The 19,488-nt window shown below is 33.3% G+C and overlaps 1 protein-coding gene across 4 annotated transcripts; it reads left to right on the plus strand.

The window, feature by feature from the left end:
* The first annotated feature begins 4,983 nt into the window (after positions 1-4,983).
* On the plus strand, positions 4,984-11,848 carry LOC18445550 (UDP-Glycosyltransferase superfamily protein). Of its 4 annotated transcripts, XM_088847502.1 has the most exons (9): positions 4,984-5,188; positions 5,640-5,727; positions 6,434-6,550; positions 7,730-7,923; positions 8,248-8,353; positions 8,705-8,852; positions 8,999-9,138; positions 10,870-11,036; positions 11,398-11,848. In XM_088847502.1, the coding sequence occupies exons 2-9, from the start codon at positions 5,676-5,678 to the stop codon at positions 11,683-11,685; spliced, it is 1,212 nt and encodes a 403-aa protein (XP_088703628.1). In that variant the 5' UTR covers positions 4,984-5,188; positions 5,640-5,675; the 3' UTR covers positions 11,686-11,848. The 4 variants fall into 4 exon arrangements, with proteins under 4 accessions (XP_088703628.1, XP_088703629.1, XP_088703630.1 ...); XM_088847503.1 differs by lacking the exon at positions 5,640-5,727 and having other exon boundaries at positions 4,999-5,188; XM_088847504.1 differs by lacking the exon at positions 8,248-8,353 and having other exon boundaries at positions 5,027-5,188.
* The last annotated feature ends 7,640 nt before the right edge of the window (positions 11,849-19,488 follow it).

A 19,488-nucleotide genomic window follows, 5' to 3' on the forward strand; every position in this document is an offset into this window, starting at 1 on the left:
TATTCTCTTCTCTTTCACTGAAATAGTCACACACATCAGTTTTATCATTATTATGTATTATTAGGAGAGCTTTATGAAGCCCTTGTTTCTATACAATGGATGTTACCTTTCTTTTTGTTCTTGTGAACAAAATGTGGCATTTGAAGATTAGGAGAGCTTTATGAAGCCCTTGTTTCTGAACAATGGATGTGTTACTTTCTTTTTGTTATTATGAACAAAGGAGTTAAAATGTGGCATTTAAAGCCTATAATTAAATGTTTCAAACTTTGAATAAGTGAGGGCATTTTAATAATTTGACTCATTTGAGAGAACAATGTGCTCCCTAGATTAATGTTGCTAACCCTGTAAATAAATTCGATATGTTTAGGAGGCTAGTTTGATGCCAAATGTACAGTTGATTTGGGAGCTCTATAAAGGCACGCTTGTTTCGTGTGAAAATATTTTTAGAAAAATATTTTCTATGTAAAAGAATTCCTTTTTAGAAAAATATTTTTATGTAAATTTTTTTTTCATGTGGTTAGGTGTAAAAATATTTTCGCACCAATTTTTTCACACCAATCGATGTGATAATATTCTCACATCTAACCACATGAAGAAAATTTTTCACATGAAACGCAAATCAAATATACCTTAAATGAAACAAATATTTGAAGAAATTAGATGTCACAAATTTTCAAATGAATAAGTGTTCAAATAGTTGGTGGTTTGGCTTAGAACCGCATGAGTATAGCTGGATATGGTAGTACTCGATCAGATTTTCACCCCAAATCAAGACTAGGCCTGATACACCAATAAATCATATTGAAAAGACGCTTTATTTCTATTTTTTAAAATATGGAACTATTGCCTATAGAATGAAGTTTCCAAACCTTGTTTACATTCTCTCTTCTTCTTTTTCTTTTTTTTTTAAATATCTGACATTTTTAGAAACGCAAAATGAGCACAATACATGTATTCCACTAAAGGATATGGTTTGTATAAGGCCGAGGCCCTAAACAATCAAAGTGAAGCGTGCCTTCAAATGGTGACGAAAGATGTCATTTAATATCGAAAATCTTTATGATGGATTGAAATTTTATTTTAATCTCTAATTATGAAATTTTTAGCTCAAAACATAGCATATAACAAGCAGATCTATGAATATTTTAAAATCTTGAAAACTGACGGTCTAGAGATAATGCATTACAAAATGCATTATAATGTGACAATTTACCTTTCGTGCATTACAAAATGCATTATAATGAGACAATTTACCTTTCGTGTAAGGTGGTCATAATTAATGTTAACCATTGGATGTGAAATTGGGTGGCTGTATTTATTTCATTGACCAAGCTCAAAGTTCAAAATAAATTTTTTCGAACTTTATGATACATTTAAGCTACCAAATCTCACATCATATGGTTATAAATAATTGTGACCTTCTTGTATCAAAAGTAAATAATATCATTATATACAACTTTTTTATTATATGTCTATGTATCTCAAGGTCAAAATGATCAGATTTGAGGTTTTTTTCAGCACAAGAACAACTTTTTTTTTTCTATTAATTTTTTGAGGTGTGGCTTAATTTGATTGTTTAGGGCCTCAACCTTACATGAAGTATTTCCTTTAGTAAGAGGAAGTACCAAATAGAAAGAACTTACACATTAATTACTTTTCTTGTAAAAGTTATTTATTTAACCATCTCATTGATTTCGTGATATTATCGTAAAAATGCAAAGAGACCGTCAAATTTTCAGTCAAAAAGTAAGCGTTTAGGAACTAGAAAACCAATTTTGTGTTTCTAAAATTCATGCGGTGAATCTAAAGTTTAACGACGGGAACAAGAATATTTATAATAAAACGAGGTATCCAATGAAAGGATATTCGAACCTTCGTAACTTTGCTCGTTAAATTATTTATTTAACTATCTCACTTATTTCTTGAGGTGCTTTTAACTATGTACTTTTGTTTTGTACATTTGAGTATTTAGACACTTAACATGTTTATCTTTTGAAAAGCAGTTTTACTTTATTCAGAGTAATTTATTACAAGTCACATTTTTAATTTAAAATAAAAAACAATACTACATAATCGAATTATATAATATAATAAAATATACATATGTTAGGGTGCTCACACTACAGAGTTATTTATCATTGTAATCAACAAATTTTGTACACTTATATACTATTGTTTTGTACATCGAGCATTTTTTAAATAGTGCGGTTTCTATAAGTTTGCAAGTTTGAATAATCCAATTAAGGTGCACCTCCAAATTTTATCATAAGATGTAATTTTGGTGAAAAAAAATTTTAGGATTACCTCAAACTCTATTTTCATATTTAATTATAAAATTTTAAACTCCAAAAATAGTTAAAGTCAAATAGATCTATAAACATATGAAAATCTTGAAAATGGACTGTCTAGAAAATATATTGCAAGATGTGCTATTTTTGAGACTCAAACAAAAAAAAAAACTATATATATATATGTGGGAAAAGTTTATATAAGGTTAACCTTAAAATGTAGAACTACGGATGCACCTCAAAAATCCAACGAAAAAAAGTTGTTTTAATATTGAAAAACTCTCTAATTGATCATCTTGATGTTAAAAGGTATGACTATGAAAAAACAAAGGGTTTTAAGTCCCAAAAATGATGCATCTTACAAAACATTATCTAGACCATCCATTTTCAAGATTTTCATATGTTTATATAACTACTTGATTTTAATCATTTTTTGAGTTTAAATTTTTATAATTAGATAAGAAAATAGATTTTGAGATAATCCTAAGAATATTTTTACATCAAAATTGTACGGTATGATAAAATTTGGAGGTGCGCCTTAAATGGATTGTTTAAGGTTGCAACCTTATGGAAACCACACCCTATATATATATAGGGAAAATTTTATATAGAGCCAAGGCTCCAAACAATCAAATTTGAGCATACCTCAAAAATTTCACTAGAATAAGTTGTTTTGATGCCCAAATATCCTCAAATTGATGAGCTCGACATCAAGATGCATGGATATGAGAAAAAAATGGATTTGAACTTTTGAAAATAGTATATTTTGTAATGCATTTTTTGACCGTTAATTTTCAAGATTTTCAAGTTTTCATAGATCTGTCGATCTATGCTATTTTTAAAAGCTTTAAACTTTATAAATAAAAATAAAAATGTATTTTAAGGCTATCATAAAAAATACTTTCTAAGTTATGTTTTCATTTTTTCTTTTTTTGTGATTGTTTATTAAAATGAAAAGAGTGTATCTATTAACATTTGGATCAAACAAATAACTACAACATAACGTTGCATGAAATCATTGCCCATATATATATATATATATATGAGAAGTCTTCCCAACGCCTATAGGCAAAACTGAACAATGATTTTGCCTATGCTTATTACCATCCAAAGTTCATCGCACGATCACGATTGTTCGGTAATGTTTTATTTTTTAATTTTTTATTTATAAATATGAATGATATGAAATTTGGAGTATGTGTACATCTCAGTGAAACACACCTAATAAAAATATGAAAAAAATATTTCGTAAAATATAAATTGATCAAAATGCCCTCATTAATTTTCAGAGGTATTTTAGTTCATTTATATTTTGTAAATTATTTTTAATATATTTATATTATATTATTTTATTTTTGATGAACACACACTCCAAATTTCAGATAATTCCTATTTTTAGAAAAACAATGAAAATTAAAACACTATCGGATAACTGTGACCGTGCAATGAACTTTGGACAGTGATGAGCATAGGCAAAATCACTGTTCATTTTCGTCTATAGGCATTGCGTAGTGTTATATATATATATATATATATATATATATATATATATATATATATATATATATATATATATATATATATATATATATATATATATATTTATTTATTTATTTATTTTCATATTCACACATCTCGATGTCGAGGTGATCAATTAGAGATTTGTTCAGCATTAGAACAACATTTTTCGATGGATTTTTTAGGTGCATATGTGATTTTACATTTTAATATTACAACCTGATATAAACTTTTTCCTTTTTTAAATAAATGTATGGTCGTTAAGAGTGTTGTGGCACCATCCACATAGGTGTACTATCATCAACATCAAGCACACTAGTAGCATTTAATGTTCCATGTCACATTCTATATAGATGATGTCATAGCCTTTCTAATAATAAAAAAATACTTTTATTAAAAAAAACTTTATGTATAAAATAAGGGTATATGCGTGTTCATAATTTGTTAAGTACGATGATAAATTAATCTATAGTGCAAAAAAATAAATGTATCATGCCACTAGTTGCACCCGCATAAAATTTGTTTATTAATCCATCTTCCTTTACTTAGTTACCCTTTGTTTTGTACTCCGAGGGCGTAACCACAATCTAACTATATACTAATACTTTTAGCACCCTAAAATTTGGATGAAAAAGGATAAAAACATATCATTTACTTTTGGTACGATATGGACATAGTTAATATTGACAGTTTGAGGTGAAATTTGGTGGCTGCAGATATTCTATAAAGCAAATTTAAAGTTCAAAATAATTTTTATCAACTCTAAGACACACTCAAGCTATCAAATTTCACATAAGGTAGTCATAAGTAATTATGACCTCCTCATATTAAAGATAAATCTAAGTGTATATAATCCCAAGGTAAGTCCCAGTATATATAATCCCATTTTGGACAAGTAATATTTTTAATGCATATACACTCTCAGTAAAAGAAGAAAAACGTATTGCACATTCTAAGTGCTTAAAAAGAAGTATCCACATTCGCAGTGCTTAAAAAAAATATTGTTTAAAGATTGAATAGATACCATTCAAATATTAGAGGATGAGATCCAAGTATTAAATAATTAAAATTTTAATTTTTTTTAAATTTAATCATCAATTAATTATTAGGTGGTTCCCAAAATTTAATAGAAAAAAGATCTTCCCAAGTAAGTGAGGAGCAAATTTATAGCATGCTCACGCGGGGCCATAATAGAGACCCTTTTCCCTTGTTATTATTTCGCAGGGCATATTTTTGTTCTCCCTCCTCCCGAGAGCTTGCTGCCAGTCTTCATGTTGCTATTGATCCCTGCCTTCGAATTGTAAAATTAGGGTTTTTTTATTTGACAAGTAGCCATTCTTGATTTGCAGAAGATTGAAGTAGAAATTAGAAAAGAGCGCAAGGTGAGATTCCTGACTTTTCCCGAACAAAAAAATTTAATTGAAACTAACATTTGCAGAGAGAAAAATGAGTTTCTCTTTGTGAATTTGTGTGATTTACGCCTTGATCCATGCACTCAAAGAAATTGGATCCAATTTAGATGTGAATTTTGCATATTTGGAGATGATGAAAGTTTGACAAATTGGGGGGAAAACACTCAAAATCAGGTTTTATCAGAAGTTCCTCTTTAATTTACGAAGAATGGATTGGCAGTTGATATTACTGCTATTTTAAAAGTTTTTTTTTAAAAAAGAATGCAATTGTGGGTGAAAAGTTAGAAAAAATGGGCAGTAGAAGTAAGGTATTAATTTTGATTTTGAACATGTAATTTGAATATTTTGGAAACTGTGGCATAAATGAGGTTTACCCTTCCATTTTTCTTTTTCCTATTTTTTCCTGGACCTTTAAATGCAGGTAGAGAGAGAGATAGGGAGGGAGGGAGGAAGAAGAATGGGAAGCACTAAGCTGAAGATCGCAATCATCCATCCTGACCTCGGCATAGGTTTCTCTCTCTCTCTCTCTCTCTCTCTCTCTCTCTCTCTCTCTCCTCGCCTCCCTCCCATCAACAAGCAGTGGGTTACTACTGCCTGTTCTTTTTTTTCTCTCTTTTATTTATCACTAATGGTGTTTCATTTATACAATTTTTTCTCTCTATTCTCCTCACCTTCCTCCCATCAACCGGCAATGGGTTACTACCGCGTGCTTTATTTGTTCTCGTTTATTTATCACTAATTGTGCTTCACTTGTACAATTTTAAGGTATGCAAAGATATAAGGGTCCAAACCCTCTCCCTGAGACATAGAGTATCTGCTGCATTTCTCTAAATGCTGGTGATTAATGTGTTGTATTTGGTTTTTTGTTTTGTTGAAAGAGCGGTTGCATTCTTTTCTTTTGAAATGGTGGTGGTTTTTCTAGGACATGCGAGTATGTGACAAGAAAAGTTTACTAGGAGAAACCCATACAACATTTAAGTTTTCATATTAGATCAAACCGAGGTTCTTTTGTGAAACGTATGAATATCTTGAACTCATTTCTAATTATATGCGTTCAATTATGGTACGAGTAATTGTTTTGACAATAGATCAATCTAAGATGCTTTTGTGAGGCGTATGAACATTTTGAACTTATTTTTCCGTCTATTTGTATTCAAATATGGGGTGAGGACTATTATTGTCAGCTATCAAAATTATTGTTGATTGCATGTGTAGGTGGAGCTGAAAGATTAATTGTTGATGCAGCAGTTGAACTTGCATCGAATGGGCATGATGTTCATGTTTTCACTGCACATCATGACAAAAGTCGGTGTTTTGAAGAGACACTTAGTGGTAAACATTTCAATTTGCTCATTTGTGCAGTTCGGTATGACCTAGTTATCCATTGTGAGTTTAAGAGTAACTATATAAAATAATATTTTTGAGTTTAATAAACTGGCAATCTGTATCTTTCTCACCCATTGCAATGGGTACATCTCGATTTGGATGCTCTCTCATGGATGCATTGTGATGTATCCTTTTCCCCACTTTTAATGATTTGTTAGCTATAAAAAAACAATAATGGTTGTTCGTGGAAGAAAAAGAAAATCTGAGATTTATGTGATTTAACATTTCAATTGACAAATTTGGCAATTGTTGAGTTATACAACTCTGCCTTCTATCCCCCATCTGCTGGCACCACTATAACCACATCCCAATCACCAAGCTGAAAATAGAAACAACATGAACATATCACACCTAAATATGCAATGGCTGGGTCTTTCACTTCATCAGGTAATTTAGCCCTCTGAAAACACTTAATCTTGCTTGATGATCAGTTCATCTTTATAAAATTCTGAAGAACTCACAGAGAAGTGTTTTCCCTCAAAGCACTATTTGGTCTTATGTAGTCTTATTGAACTTGTTGCAAGTCTTGCAGTCCAAAATTTCCTTCCGGGGTCTTAAGTTTGTCAACTGAGTATTGGACCATGCGTGTACAATGTTTAAAGAATAGAAAGCTGTAATGCAGCATAACAAAGAGTTAAATGTGCATTTTACTCTAACACATTCATCCAAATTGGATATTAGTGAATGATAGTGAGACTAGCAGGGGGAATATTCCAAGTTCTTTTGTTATAGGGGTCACATAGATGTGGTAATGGTACAGTACTGGAAACAATTGTGATGTGTAATGACAACAAAGAAAATTGTGACCCATCTTTGGGGATGATCCACATATTTAGCTTGTCATGACCTGCATGGGGCCAAGATAACTGATTAATATTTGTCTGAGATAGTATTTAAATTTTTACATTTCAAAAAAACATATTTGTCTGAATAAGTTATGCAAGTTTGTATTCATAAGATTTTAGTATTTTATTTTTTTTCTAATTTACAAAATCAATTATATTCTTGTGTTTCAATGTAAAAGTTCCAGCTTCTATACTTTGTTCATTGGTCTTGATGTCTTGGATTTACAAGCATATTTATAGCTTATTTCTCAGTAATGATATTTTCGACACCACTGTGCAGGACCTTTTCCCGTCACAGTATATGGGAGTTTCCTACCTCGGCATTTGTTCTATCGGTTCCATGCTATTTGTGCATACATTAGATGTATCTTCGTTGCTTTTTGTGTGTTGCTTATGTGGCCATCATTTGATGTTATACTGGCAGACCAGGTATCTGCAGTCATTCCCGTTATAAGACTGAAACGATCATCTAAGGTATTTGTCATTTATTGTATGATATATCGAAGCTATTCTATGATCGAGATGACTATGGGACAAACCATTGTCAATTGGGTCTTCACCATCCTCTGATATGACGGATGTTGATAGACAGATAATGGGACCCACCAGAAGTCCGCAGCAGGACGGGACCCCAAGGATAGGTCCATTTTCCATCACCATCCATCATTCCAATGAATGGTTATGACCATGTGGACTATGGTTTTTCCACAGTCCATTGGATTATTGTACTCCCCTTGTGGTAATTCTTATGTGGTTTCAAAATATGAGCACCAAAGCAAAATGTTTGGTTATGTCCAGATTGTATTCTATTGCCACTTTCCAGACTCATTGCTGGCACAACACACAACATTGCTCAGAAGAATTTATCGGAAACCAATCGACATGCTTGAAGAAGCAACTACTGGTCTTTTCTTTTGTTATTCCAATTGTGATCACCTTCAATACATTACTTTGTAGCCAAAGTGTACTATGACCCAATGGACCATGGGAAGACCGTAGTACAGGTCGATACTGTCCAATTAAAAGATGGATAGTGATGTAGGGAGACCCATAATTGGGAACATTTCATCATCTTGTTCGTCCCTCTCCATCGCAGTCCATCATTTCGATGGATGGTGACAACCCAGTGCTCTGTGGTTTGTTACTGTCGGTTGGATTATGGTGCACTTCCCTTTTGTGTAACTGGAAGAACTTTTATCTATAATATTGTCACATGCTTACGAGACTTTGTCGCATATTCTTTTTGAATTTGAAGGGATGGCTGATTTGATTCTAGTCAACAGCAAGTTCACTGCCTCTACTTTTGCCAACACTTTCAACTCTCTCCATGCAAAAGGGATCCGCCCATCTGTTCTTTACCCAGCTGTTGATGTGGAGCAGTTTGAGGGGCCCTGTGTTTATGGGTAATTGTCATTCTTGTTTGTTGATTGCCAGTTCTTCACAGCTTTGAATAATGATGGATTGATGGCCTGTTCGTAACAACAAGGTGTTTAAAAGTCTTGATGGTCATGTCCATTTGAAATCTCTCTGTCACTCATGACCTTTTTAGGTTAAATTTTCTATCTGTGAATCGCTTCGAGAGGAAAAAGAACATCGGTTTAGCAATATCGGCATTTTCTAGGTTGAAAGCTTCTGAAGGGCATCATCTTCCTGGCCATAACTTAGCTCAGTCAACCTTGACTATTGTTGGTAAGTTATCTTTTTCTATGCTTGTATGAGGCTGAGAGCCAAGGATGGCTTTATTACCACTAATGACATTTCTGATGCTTGATTATGATTAAGTCTGTTTGCATTACACACATGAAGAAATAAGGAAAGACAATGCAAAGTACTGGTACTTATGGGTTTGAAAATCTTTGGGCCAGTTCTACGAGAGGCATACATTGGTATGGCTTCCTCTTTTTTTTTTCTCCTTTTCTTGATAAAAGTTGACTGTTACACTGGTATGGTCTCTAGTTAAGATAGTAAGTAATATTGAAATTAGTGTTTATTTATTGGTGCAATGAATGGTTTTTTTATAATTGAAACCATGTTAAAATGGTTGAGATTCCATAGGACCTTGAGAAATTATAACTTAATTCTCTGATTCTAAGTACTTTTAAGTACTCTGACCAAAATTGTGTTTTGAATGAGAATGTTAAGAAATAAATCGAAATACGGGTAGAAATCAAACAAAGAAGAATTCAAAACTTTTTCTCTTCGGTAACACCCGCCGAGGAAGTATGTGTATGTATAAAGTGTCTCCCGATTGTTTCAAATATTACTCAATAATATCACGTATAGATTGAGAAAATATGTTAACAAACGAGAATGTGCTGTAGGCAGACCTGGCAGAGGTGGTCAAGGTGATGGGTCCCATAACATTACGTCTAGAGTTCCATTATCACCACGTCCCCAGTCAACAATCAAAATAAATGAATAAATAAATAATGAGAATAATCAAATAAAATAAAAATGTACAAACCAGCATTTGAAAAATGGACCAGTGGGGCCGAACCAGGCACTTACTGGTTCTGAGTCAAACCAGTCGAGTCACAGTCTCTGCTCGGCTGACTAGGCCATATCAAAAAGGAAAAAAACAAGGCAAAAAATCTAAACAAAATTTAAAAGCTTTAAAATGTTTAAATGAGGATAAACAAGGCTGTGGAGCTTCAGATCATCCTAAGAACCCTTGTTATATAATAAAAAAATTCGATGTCATTTAGATGCCCTTAGATTTGAATTAGGACTAGGACCGGGTGGTTTCCTATCCTGGTTCAATTCCGGAGGTTCCAAGTCGAACCAGCAATTTTTGGACCCCAGGCACAGACCATGAAACATCTGCAACTCATTATATAAGAGAACTCAAGTATCATCATCACAGATGTAAGTCTCAAATTCAATCGTACCGTGTAGCATAGGTTGGGACATATTTCTCATAAATTTGGAGTCACTTCTAATTCCCATTTTTAGTATTTCCCTTCTAATTTAGGTAGCATAGGTTGGGACATATTTCTCATAAATTTGGAGTCACTTCTAATTCCCTTTTTTAGTATTTGTAGATTCACTAGAATGCCCTTCTAATTTAGGCTAAGTCCTGTTTCAAATTTATTTAGGATGGGTTTGTATGGTTGATGTGTTACATATATGTATACGCACACAGTTTTATAGACATCAGTAGATTTTTTAAAATGTTCCAGAAATTGTTCTGGATCAATGCATTAACTGGTATTCCAGGTGCCAGTATCTTTAAGAACGTGGTCATTTTGAAGAGATTATGGAGAGGATCAGATCAAAGAAGAGAACAGGCTTCAACCCTCATGTAGATCATAGTTATATGTTACCAGACTGAAAGGGAACTGAGCAAAGAATATATAATTTATTTAACTGCATCATCGTGAGCTTTATTCTTCAGTTTATTTTTTGCCCTATGTATTTCAGGAGGCTTTGATAAGCGTCTCAAGGAAAATGTTGAGTATCTAAAAGAGTTGGAGAGCTTGGCTTTACAGGAAGGTGTGGCCAATCAAGTTAAATTCATCACATCATGTTCAACTTCTGAAAGAAATGCATTACTTTCTCAGTGTCTCTGCGTTCTATATACCCCAAAGGTAAGATCATAACCAAGTCTCTCTCTCTCACACACACACACTACACACACGAACGTATGCATGCACAAGCACATATTTGTGTGAGCTTATACTCACATACTGATATCTGTGCCAATGGATGTATATATATACACTTGCAGATTATATTTCAATACACATGTGTTCTCTCTCTCTCTCTCTCATATCCAAATTATGCAGACACACCCTCTTGCTGACATGAATATACAGATGTTTGTATATATAGACATGCACTATGTACACTCATTTACAAACTTGTATGTCATTGTAATATGTTAATAGGCGTGCATTGGCGTGCATAGACATGCACATTGACAAAAGTTCAATTGATGCGTGGATGCAGGATGAACATTTCGGCATTGTTCCACTAGAAGCCATGGCTGCACAAAAGCCTGTAATTGCATGTAACAGTGGGGGCCCTGTTGAAACCATCAAACATGGAGTCACGGGGTTCTTATGTGAACCCACTCCTAAGCAGTTCTCATCTGCCATGGCACTGCTCATCAGTGACACCCAAATGGCTGAAATCATGGGGATGCAAGCACGCATTCACGTCAATGAGACATTCTCGAGGACAATATTTGGCAGAAGTTTGAATGGATTTGTCTTAGAGGTACATGGGAAATTGTGAGTGCTTTCTTTCTTTTCATCAATTCTTATATCGTCTCGGGTTCCCCCTTTCTTATTTTGTTGGCCTTGCTGGAGCATGTTATCTTATGCACCACATGCAAAAACGGGAAATATGGTTTGGATTAATTATTTATACTAGGGTGAGAGGAGAGAGAGAAAATAAACCATAGTTATCAGGACTAGACTGAACTGATGATTTGACCTATCGGACGGCTAATCTGTGACTTGGCTTGTCTGGTTCAAAATAAAAAAAAAGATTGTGCAAATACAGGTCAAAATCAATGTTTGACCAGTATAGGCCGGGCCTGCCGGTTTATCCGGTTTAACAAGCTAACTGAAATTCTTTTGAAACTATTAACTACCAGCTAAATGAAGTTGAGCAAATTTGTTAAAGATATATTATATTTTTAAACTCTAATATATTTATTTTTCTTTTTTTTTAAAAAAATTTCGGTCTAATTGCTTCAACCAGTAATTGGATAGGTTTTAATTGGACCAAACCACCAGTTCGGTGGCCGGTCCAATTCTGATAATACTGGGTAAACAATTTTGCTATCTTGGTTAGTGCTTGAAAATAATCTATTTGAATCGGAATCCTGTGAATCGGACTGGGAGAGGTAGACTTATTGTGGATAGAAAATTCGCTTTTCGTGGACTTTCTAAATTTTTGAATTTCTTTGTGATGTGTAGCCACTTTGGAATCGTCAGATTTGGGTATGGAGATTTGGAATCATACCCCAACCCAGTTAGGGTCACGTTCTGAATTTTTAAAAAACAGCGGGAATTCCAGGTTTGGGAAAGTTCACCATTCTGTAGATGTCCATGATATGCTTAGCTATTGAGGTTATTGGGTAGAAATAATCAACAGTAACATTTATTGACATGCCATTTTTGTGCTTCCTCTTGGCCGGCCCTATCTTAGGTGGTGAAGCCCAAGGAACGTAGAGAGAGAGAGAGAGAGAGAGAGAGAGAGAGAGAGAGATTCAAGCTTTAAGTTATAAACATGAGACATCGAATCCTCTTCCAAGAATGCAGATGCACTCAATGGAGCTTTACATCTTGGAATAAATATCAAACATTTTGCGTTTGCGTGTGCGTGTGCGTGAAAAGAAGTGGGAAAACAAGCTATAAAAGAAAACATTGTAACATAAATAATCCCATTCCCTTAAAAACAATGGGTTTACAAGGAAATTCCTTACAGAGGCAATCTCTATATCTTGAGTATCCTATTTTCAAGAGGTTTTCTCTCTTTTTTTTTTATTAGAAATCTCTCTTTTATGAGGCTCTTTGATCACTCTCAGGGTTTCTCTCTTTAGACGCTCTTGACCTCTTAGGGTCTCTCTCAAGGTGTTTATCGGCTCTTCCCTTGAATTTCTCTCTTCTACGAATGATTCAAAAACACGTATTTATGTGTTGATTAGGATTATTTTCTGCCTACCATATTTTTAAAAGGGATTGTATACAATAAAACCATTTGCAAATTACAATTACTTATAACCATCTGATTTGAAATCTAAAAGTTGAAAAAATATTCTTTTTAACAGGGTCGATGGAATAGATGTAGCCATTCAATTTTTCATCCAACAGTTAAGATTAATTGTGACTGTCTTATGTAAAAAATAAATAGTCTGATTTCCTTTTCTAAAATACCTTTGGGTACCTCTCTCATACAACATGACACATGAGAGAGATATATTCCAAGTGTTGATTTGTATGGATTGGTTGCCCGTTGTCTCTCACTACTGCTTCGGTATTCATCACCTATTCATTACATTGAGCAAATTTGTAGTTTCTCTTGGGGAAAATTACATAAAGGGAAAAGTTTATATAAGGTTGCAACCTTAAAATGTGGAACTACGGATGCACTTCAAAAATCCATCCAAAAATGTTCCTTCAATGTTGAAAAACCATGTGATTGATCATCTTGACACTACGATGTATGACTATGAAAAATAAAAAGATTTTGGGTCTCAAAAAATAGTGCATCTTACAACATATTATCTACACCGTCTATTTTCAAAATTTCCATATGTTTATAGATCTCTTGATTTTAATTATTTTTGAAATTTACAATTTTATAATTGGATATAAAAATAGATTTTGAGAAAATCCTAGGACTATTTTACTTCAAAATTATATATTATGATAAAATTTGAATGTCCACCTTAGTTGGATTGTTTAAGGTTGCAACCTTATGGAAACCACATCCTTACATAAATGTTCGTTTTATTTTCTGTTATTATGAAAATACTTAATAGTTTCTATCAGTAGAGATACATCTATTTTTTTAACTTCATAACCATTTTTTTAAAAAAAATAAAAAATAAAAAATGAAACTATCTATTTTTAAAAATAAAGTTTAGAGAGAGAAACTGTGAAGGAAGATGAGAGAGAACGGCACATGAAGAAAAAATGGCAAGAGAAAAACTAAAATTTTTGGGAGATCCATTCATGAAGAAAATAAAGTTCAGAGAGAGAAACTGTGAAGGAAGATGATAGAGAACAACAAATGAAGAAAAAATAGCGAGAGATTAAGAAACCAACCGATAGAGAGAGACTCACGGTTAACTAGGAAGGCAGACATACCCACTTTAACCTAGAGAGATATCAATTCCTGTTCATCAAACTTAGGGGTTTAAAGTATGAACTGTCTTACCTCTTTCTATCTCTAAGCATATTCTAAACATTGGCTTCGGGTTATCTTTGGGTGATAACCTAATGGGGTTCACTTACCCAAAAAAAACGTAATGGAGTTTGATTTTCTTGGTGATTTTAAGGAGGAGATGGAGATGGAGATGGTTCGGACACCATGGTTGAAACCTCTCTTTAGGAACGATCTTCTTTTGCCAATGCAAGTCACATGGCAATTCAAATAAGAGTGAATGCAAAATGTTTTGTTTGGACTGCATCTCTGCTCCTTCGGTCTCCTTGTCCACCGCAATCATCGCATCATTCAGGTCCCCTTTCTTGTGAGAGAGGTAAGAGATATAGATTGGGATTTCTTGTGAGAGAGGTAAGTGCGAGAGAGAAGAATAAATGCAGAGGAGAGAGAGGATACCGAATTCCAAAGCCTAGTGAGAGACCGCTCAGATTCTGTTTTTCAAAAGTCGAAATAGACTTAATTTCGGTTTTTGAAAAATCGAAAATGGGTAAAATAGGTTTTTTTAAAAAAAGTTGTTACGAAATTGAAAAATCGGACATATCTATAATAAATCTTTTCGATTGCTCGTTCGATAACTACGATCTTTGGCTCTGGAATTGAAGCAATAAAGCGGAAGTCAATGGAGGTGCCATGATGAAAAAGTTCAAACCTCAAGCTAGGGAACGCAATTATCCAATAAAAAGGCCCACTTGTCTCTCATCTCTTGAGCCTTTCCTGGATCAAATTCTGGTTGTGGGACACATTAACTATGAGTCCCGAAAAGAAAGAAAAAAAAAATGAGAAGGACTATTAGATATTTTCGTAATAACGAAAAATAAAACAAATATGTCCATAATTTTCCCTTTCTCTTATTCCGACAAAAGTTGGATTAGTAGTAATATTTCAACAAAAAATAGGTTATAAGTGCCTTAATTTTTCAGGTGTTACACATGGGTGTTTAGCGTAAAAAACAATGAATAAATTTGTCCGTCTTACATGGCACAAAGGTTTTTGTTTTACAACTTGAGCAGTGAAGTTGATTTTGTATGGATGGGGTTTTGGGTGTCAGCCTATACATCCGTTCAAATGCCCTCTTTGAGATTACTGGATCTGAAATTTCACACTTGAATTATTTTAACTATACGATCATGATTTTTTTTAAAAAAAAGATATTAATGTTGAAATTTTGATATTTATTTTTTCAATATTTATAGTTCATATTAATTACTCACAAATCATCAGATATCCAGTATATGTAAAATTGTGGATGTAAAGCAGAAATACATCTAGAGTGCAAGATATGTTTTCGATCGATCTCTAATAGATTTCGATGAGGGGATAGCCATTAAAACTTTTCACCTTTCTAATATTGAGCTGAAAAGAGTATAGCTTATTATGAAGCCTAAACCTTTTTAAGTTTGGAATAAAATCGGTTATTTTTTGTATTGAGCGGAATGGAATACAGTCTGAAAGGAATATGGCTTGTCATGAGTCCTCAATTATTAGTTCTGAAAATTGGGCTGCGAGAAATTTGGTAGCTCCACTGCTGAGGTGAACTAATTTGTGTTGATTTGGCTTTAGCAAGACCAAGGTCTGGTCTATTGACATTGCCATTAGTTAGAGGTCTCCAATATGATGGTTTTTATGTGGGTAATTTTTTTAAATAAAAATTTATTCTATAGTACACCACATTAATGTTGAATTTAGAATTTAGTAGCCGACACTAATGTTGAATTTAGAATTTAGTAGCCGAAAATTATTTGCCGTAAAATACCCTTCCATTTCAACAACAAACACGAAAGACCCTAAACCCTTTTCACTTTTGCCTCGGGTTTAGTGTAGTGTATTCAATAACAAACATGAAAGTCCCCATTGATTTCTCGTAAGAGTCCGAATTTATTCTCCCTTTTTTTTTTTTTTGTCCAAAATGTGAAAAACACCCGCCATAATTGATCTTTGGCTGATCTTGCGCCATTTCAGTCCCAGATTCAAGGCACTTACAAGCTTTTTCAAGATCTACAATGTTTTTACTACTTTTTCACTATATTTCTTCCCAATTGTTTTTAGACGCGAATCGATTACTCAACTTGGACCACAGAGCGTTTTAAGTCAATGTTTAAATTGGCAATATTTTCAAGGGAAAGGTTTCTATACTTCCCCTATAGCATAAAAGATATAAGATTCCCCTACCATCCGGCCGTCCAATTTTGATCAAGTGAGCCACGCTCCCTTTGATCTTAGATCTTTTATTTTTAATTTTTTATATAAATTTTATGAATATGAAATTTGGCACGTGTCATCTTCTCATTTGGGTATACCTATAAAAAATATTGAAAATAGTTTTTTATTAAAATATAATAACCAAAATACCCCTTAAATCTTTAAGGGATATTTTGGCCATTTATTTTTATTGAGAATATTATTTTAATATTTTTACAGGTGTGTGTTTAATAGAGGATTGGAAGCCTAAAAATTTGTGGGAAAATAATTTATATAAAAAAAATTAAAATAAAACAATGTAGAGATGTGACATTGTGATTGGGGCAATATTAGGCCTCGATTTTGGAATGGATGGTTGGATAAGGGGCTATGATCTGTGAAAGAATATTGTATACTTCCTCCCAGGGTGAAAGACTCGCATGGGAGCATTTTTTTTCATTTGAAATTTTGGGATTCACCTGATAATCACCAAATCACTACTTTTAGATAAACAAATTCGGATTTTGAGATCTCACCCTTCAAAAATTGGAGCTTCTTTTTATTCAATCTTGTAACATTATCTCTTATGGGCACATGCTGAGTGTAATCTGAAAGTATATTTTTTATTTAAGGTTAGTCGACTACGCTGAAGGGATCATATTCCTAAAATCTGAAGTCCTAAAAAACTCGTCGCTCGGGTTCTTTCCGACGGAGTAATTGGATAGTACGCTCGCGTGGGAGCAAAAAGATCTTTTAGCTTATTGGATTCTCTTTTGGATCCTGTTTATGGGTTAGTGAGAAGCGTTCGCCTACTCTGGCCGAGCAGAACTTGGGCCAAGTAGTCTAGCCCGACACCCTGGCGAGCCCAAGCATCCCCAAGACACTTGCGGGATCTTAAGAAAAAATATTAAAAAATAAGGAATTTATCTGTGATATGTTTTTTTATTAGTTTAGCAAAAAATTTGAAAATGTTTTGGCAGTGAAACTTTATTTTTATATGTTTTCTATTTTTTTTAGATTATTCTAAAATACCCTATCACAAATAATTTTTTTCAAAATCAAAATCTCACTACTTTTTTAACCTCGTTTACATGTTATTTGTTTAATTTTACTTTAATCATATTTTTCCTGTTGTCTAAGAACTTTTTTGGTAGTTTTTAATACTTTTTAGATTCACTAGAACTCGACCCGAGTAGCTAGAACTAAACCTGCTCGAGCCGAGTGCTCAAATTCGGGCCGAGTACCCGGGTAGGGAATGTGGAGCGCAGATGGCTACTCCGGTCAAGCTTTCTCCACGCTTTTAAGCATTTTCTCTTCTATTAGGCTGAGCTCACAACATCTTTTGAAAGTCCAAAAAGCGTATATGACCAAAACTACCCCTCGCAGCACCTTTGAATTTTCAAAAGCGAGAACATGAATATGTGGTATCTAGGATCATGAATCTTAAGTGATCGTAGTGCCCTGCCCTGCCCTACCCTACCCTACCTTACCCTTCTTAGGGACCACCAAATTTGACCACCTTACCCTTCTTAGGGACCACCAAATTTGCCCTACCTTACCCTTATTAGGGACCACCAAATTTGAGATCTATGTTCCTAAAATTAGCGCATACGTCTCGAACTTGTACAAAATCTCTCTCCAAGCTCCTTGGATCCACCCAAGACAAAAAAAATGTCCTAGGTTTGTCTCAATTCTTAGGCTCTTGGAGGTCATCTTTCTTAGTACTCTCTCTCTCTCTCTCTCTCTCTATGGCTCCTTGAGACCCTTGGTTACTAGTTTTATTAGTATCATACCACCATTAAATCGTTGAGAGTTCTTGTTTACTCCGACAATTTATTAATTATCAGAACTTAAAAACATAAAGAAATGTTATGGGTAAGGAATGTATAATACTATGAGACCGTCTATTTTTTGTACAAGAATGTCACGATCATCTCTAGCCATTAGATTTGAAATTTCGACACTAAAAAAGAATGTATAGTCTTCAAGAAAACTGTTATCGAGCATTTTCGTTAATCAATTATATAGTCTTAGTCATTTGATTTTATATTTGATGGGTAAGAATAAGTTTGACCTACTTGTATCAAAAGTAAATAGTCTCCTCTTATACTTTTTTGCATAAACAATAGTTTAAAATATAAAATATATTATAAAATACTGCTCAACTTTATTTTGGCGTAGCCTTTTCATAACTATTTAGAGTCGGCTTCCATATTTTATTTATAATATTTTAATTTTTCTAAAATTTATTATTAGGGAATTATCCTAAATATACCTTAATTTAAGGTTAATTGGAAAAAAACCTCAAACTTTCTTTTAGCTCGTCTATACCATTTTTTTTCAATTTTTGAGCTTTTTTGGACCAAAATGACCTTTACGGTAGTCTTAGTACCGTAATACATATCATTTTATACGGTATTTAAAATACCGTAGTAGCTTCATAATATTACGCTACTTTAAGTACCGTAAAACTCTGGCCATACAGTGAAGCCAATTACGGTAATATAAGTACCGAAAAAATTAAAACCCATTATACAACATTTTAAGTACTGTAAAAACTAACTCATCTTATACGGCACTTAAAATGCCGTAAATCCTTTTCTCATCATGTTTATATTTATCTCTTTCATCTCTAATTTTCTCTTCTTCCTCTCTAATTCTTTTTAATACTTATATATTCTTTCTCTCTCTAATTTGTTTTTATCTCTTCTTTCTCTCTCTACAATCTCATCATCATTTCTTTGGATAGATCATGTCCTCTGTTTTGCATAGCCGAAGTCAGTGTTTGACTACTCTCTCTAAGGAAACAATGATGAGATTGTAGAGAGAGAAATAAGAGATGAAAAGAGAGAAATAAGAGGGAGAAATAAGAGATAAGTATTAAAAAGAATTAGAGAGAAAAATAATAGATAAACCTAAAAAGATTTAGATATGAAAGAGATAAACATAATGAGAAAAAGGGCA

The sequence above is a fragment of the Amborella trichopoda genome, chromosome 9 (assembly GCF_054954075.1).
Source record: "Amborella trichopoda isolate Santa Cruz 75 chromosome 9, AtrichopodaSantaCruz75HAP2 v2.0, whole genome shotgun sequence".
NCBI lineage: Eukaryota > Viridiplantae > Streptophyta > Magnoliopsida > Amborellales > Amborellaceae > Amborella > Amborella trichopoda.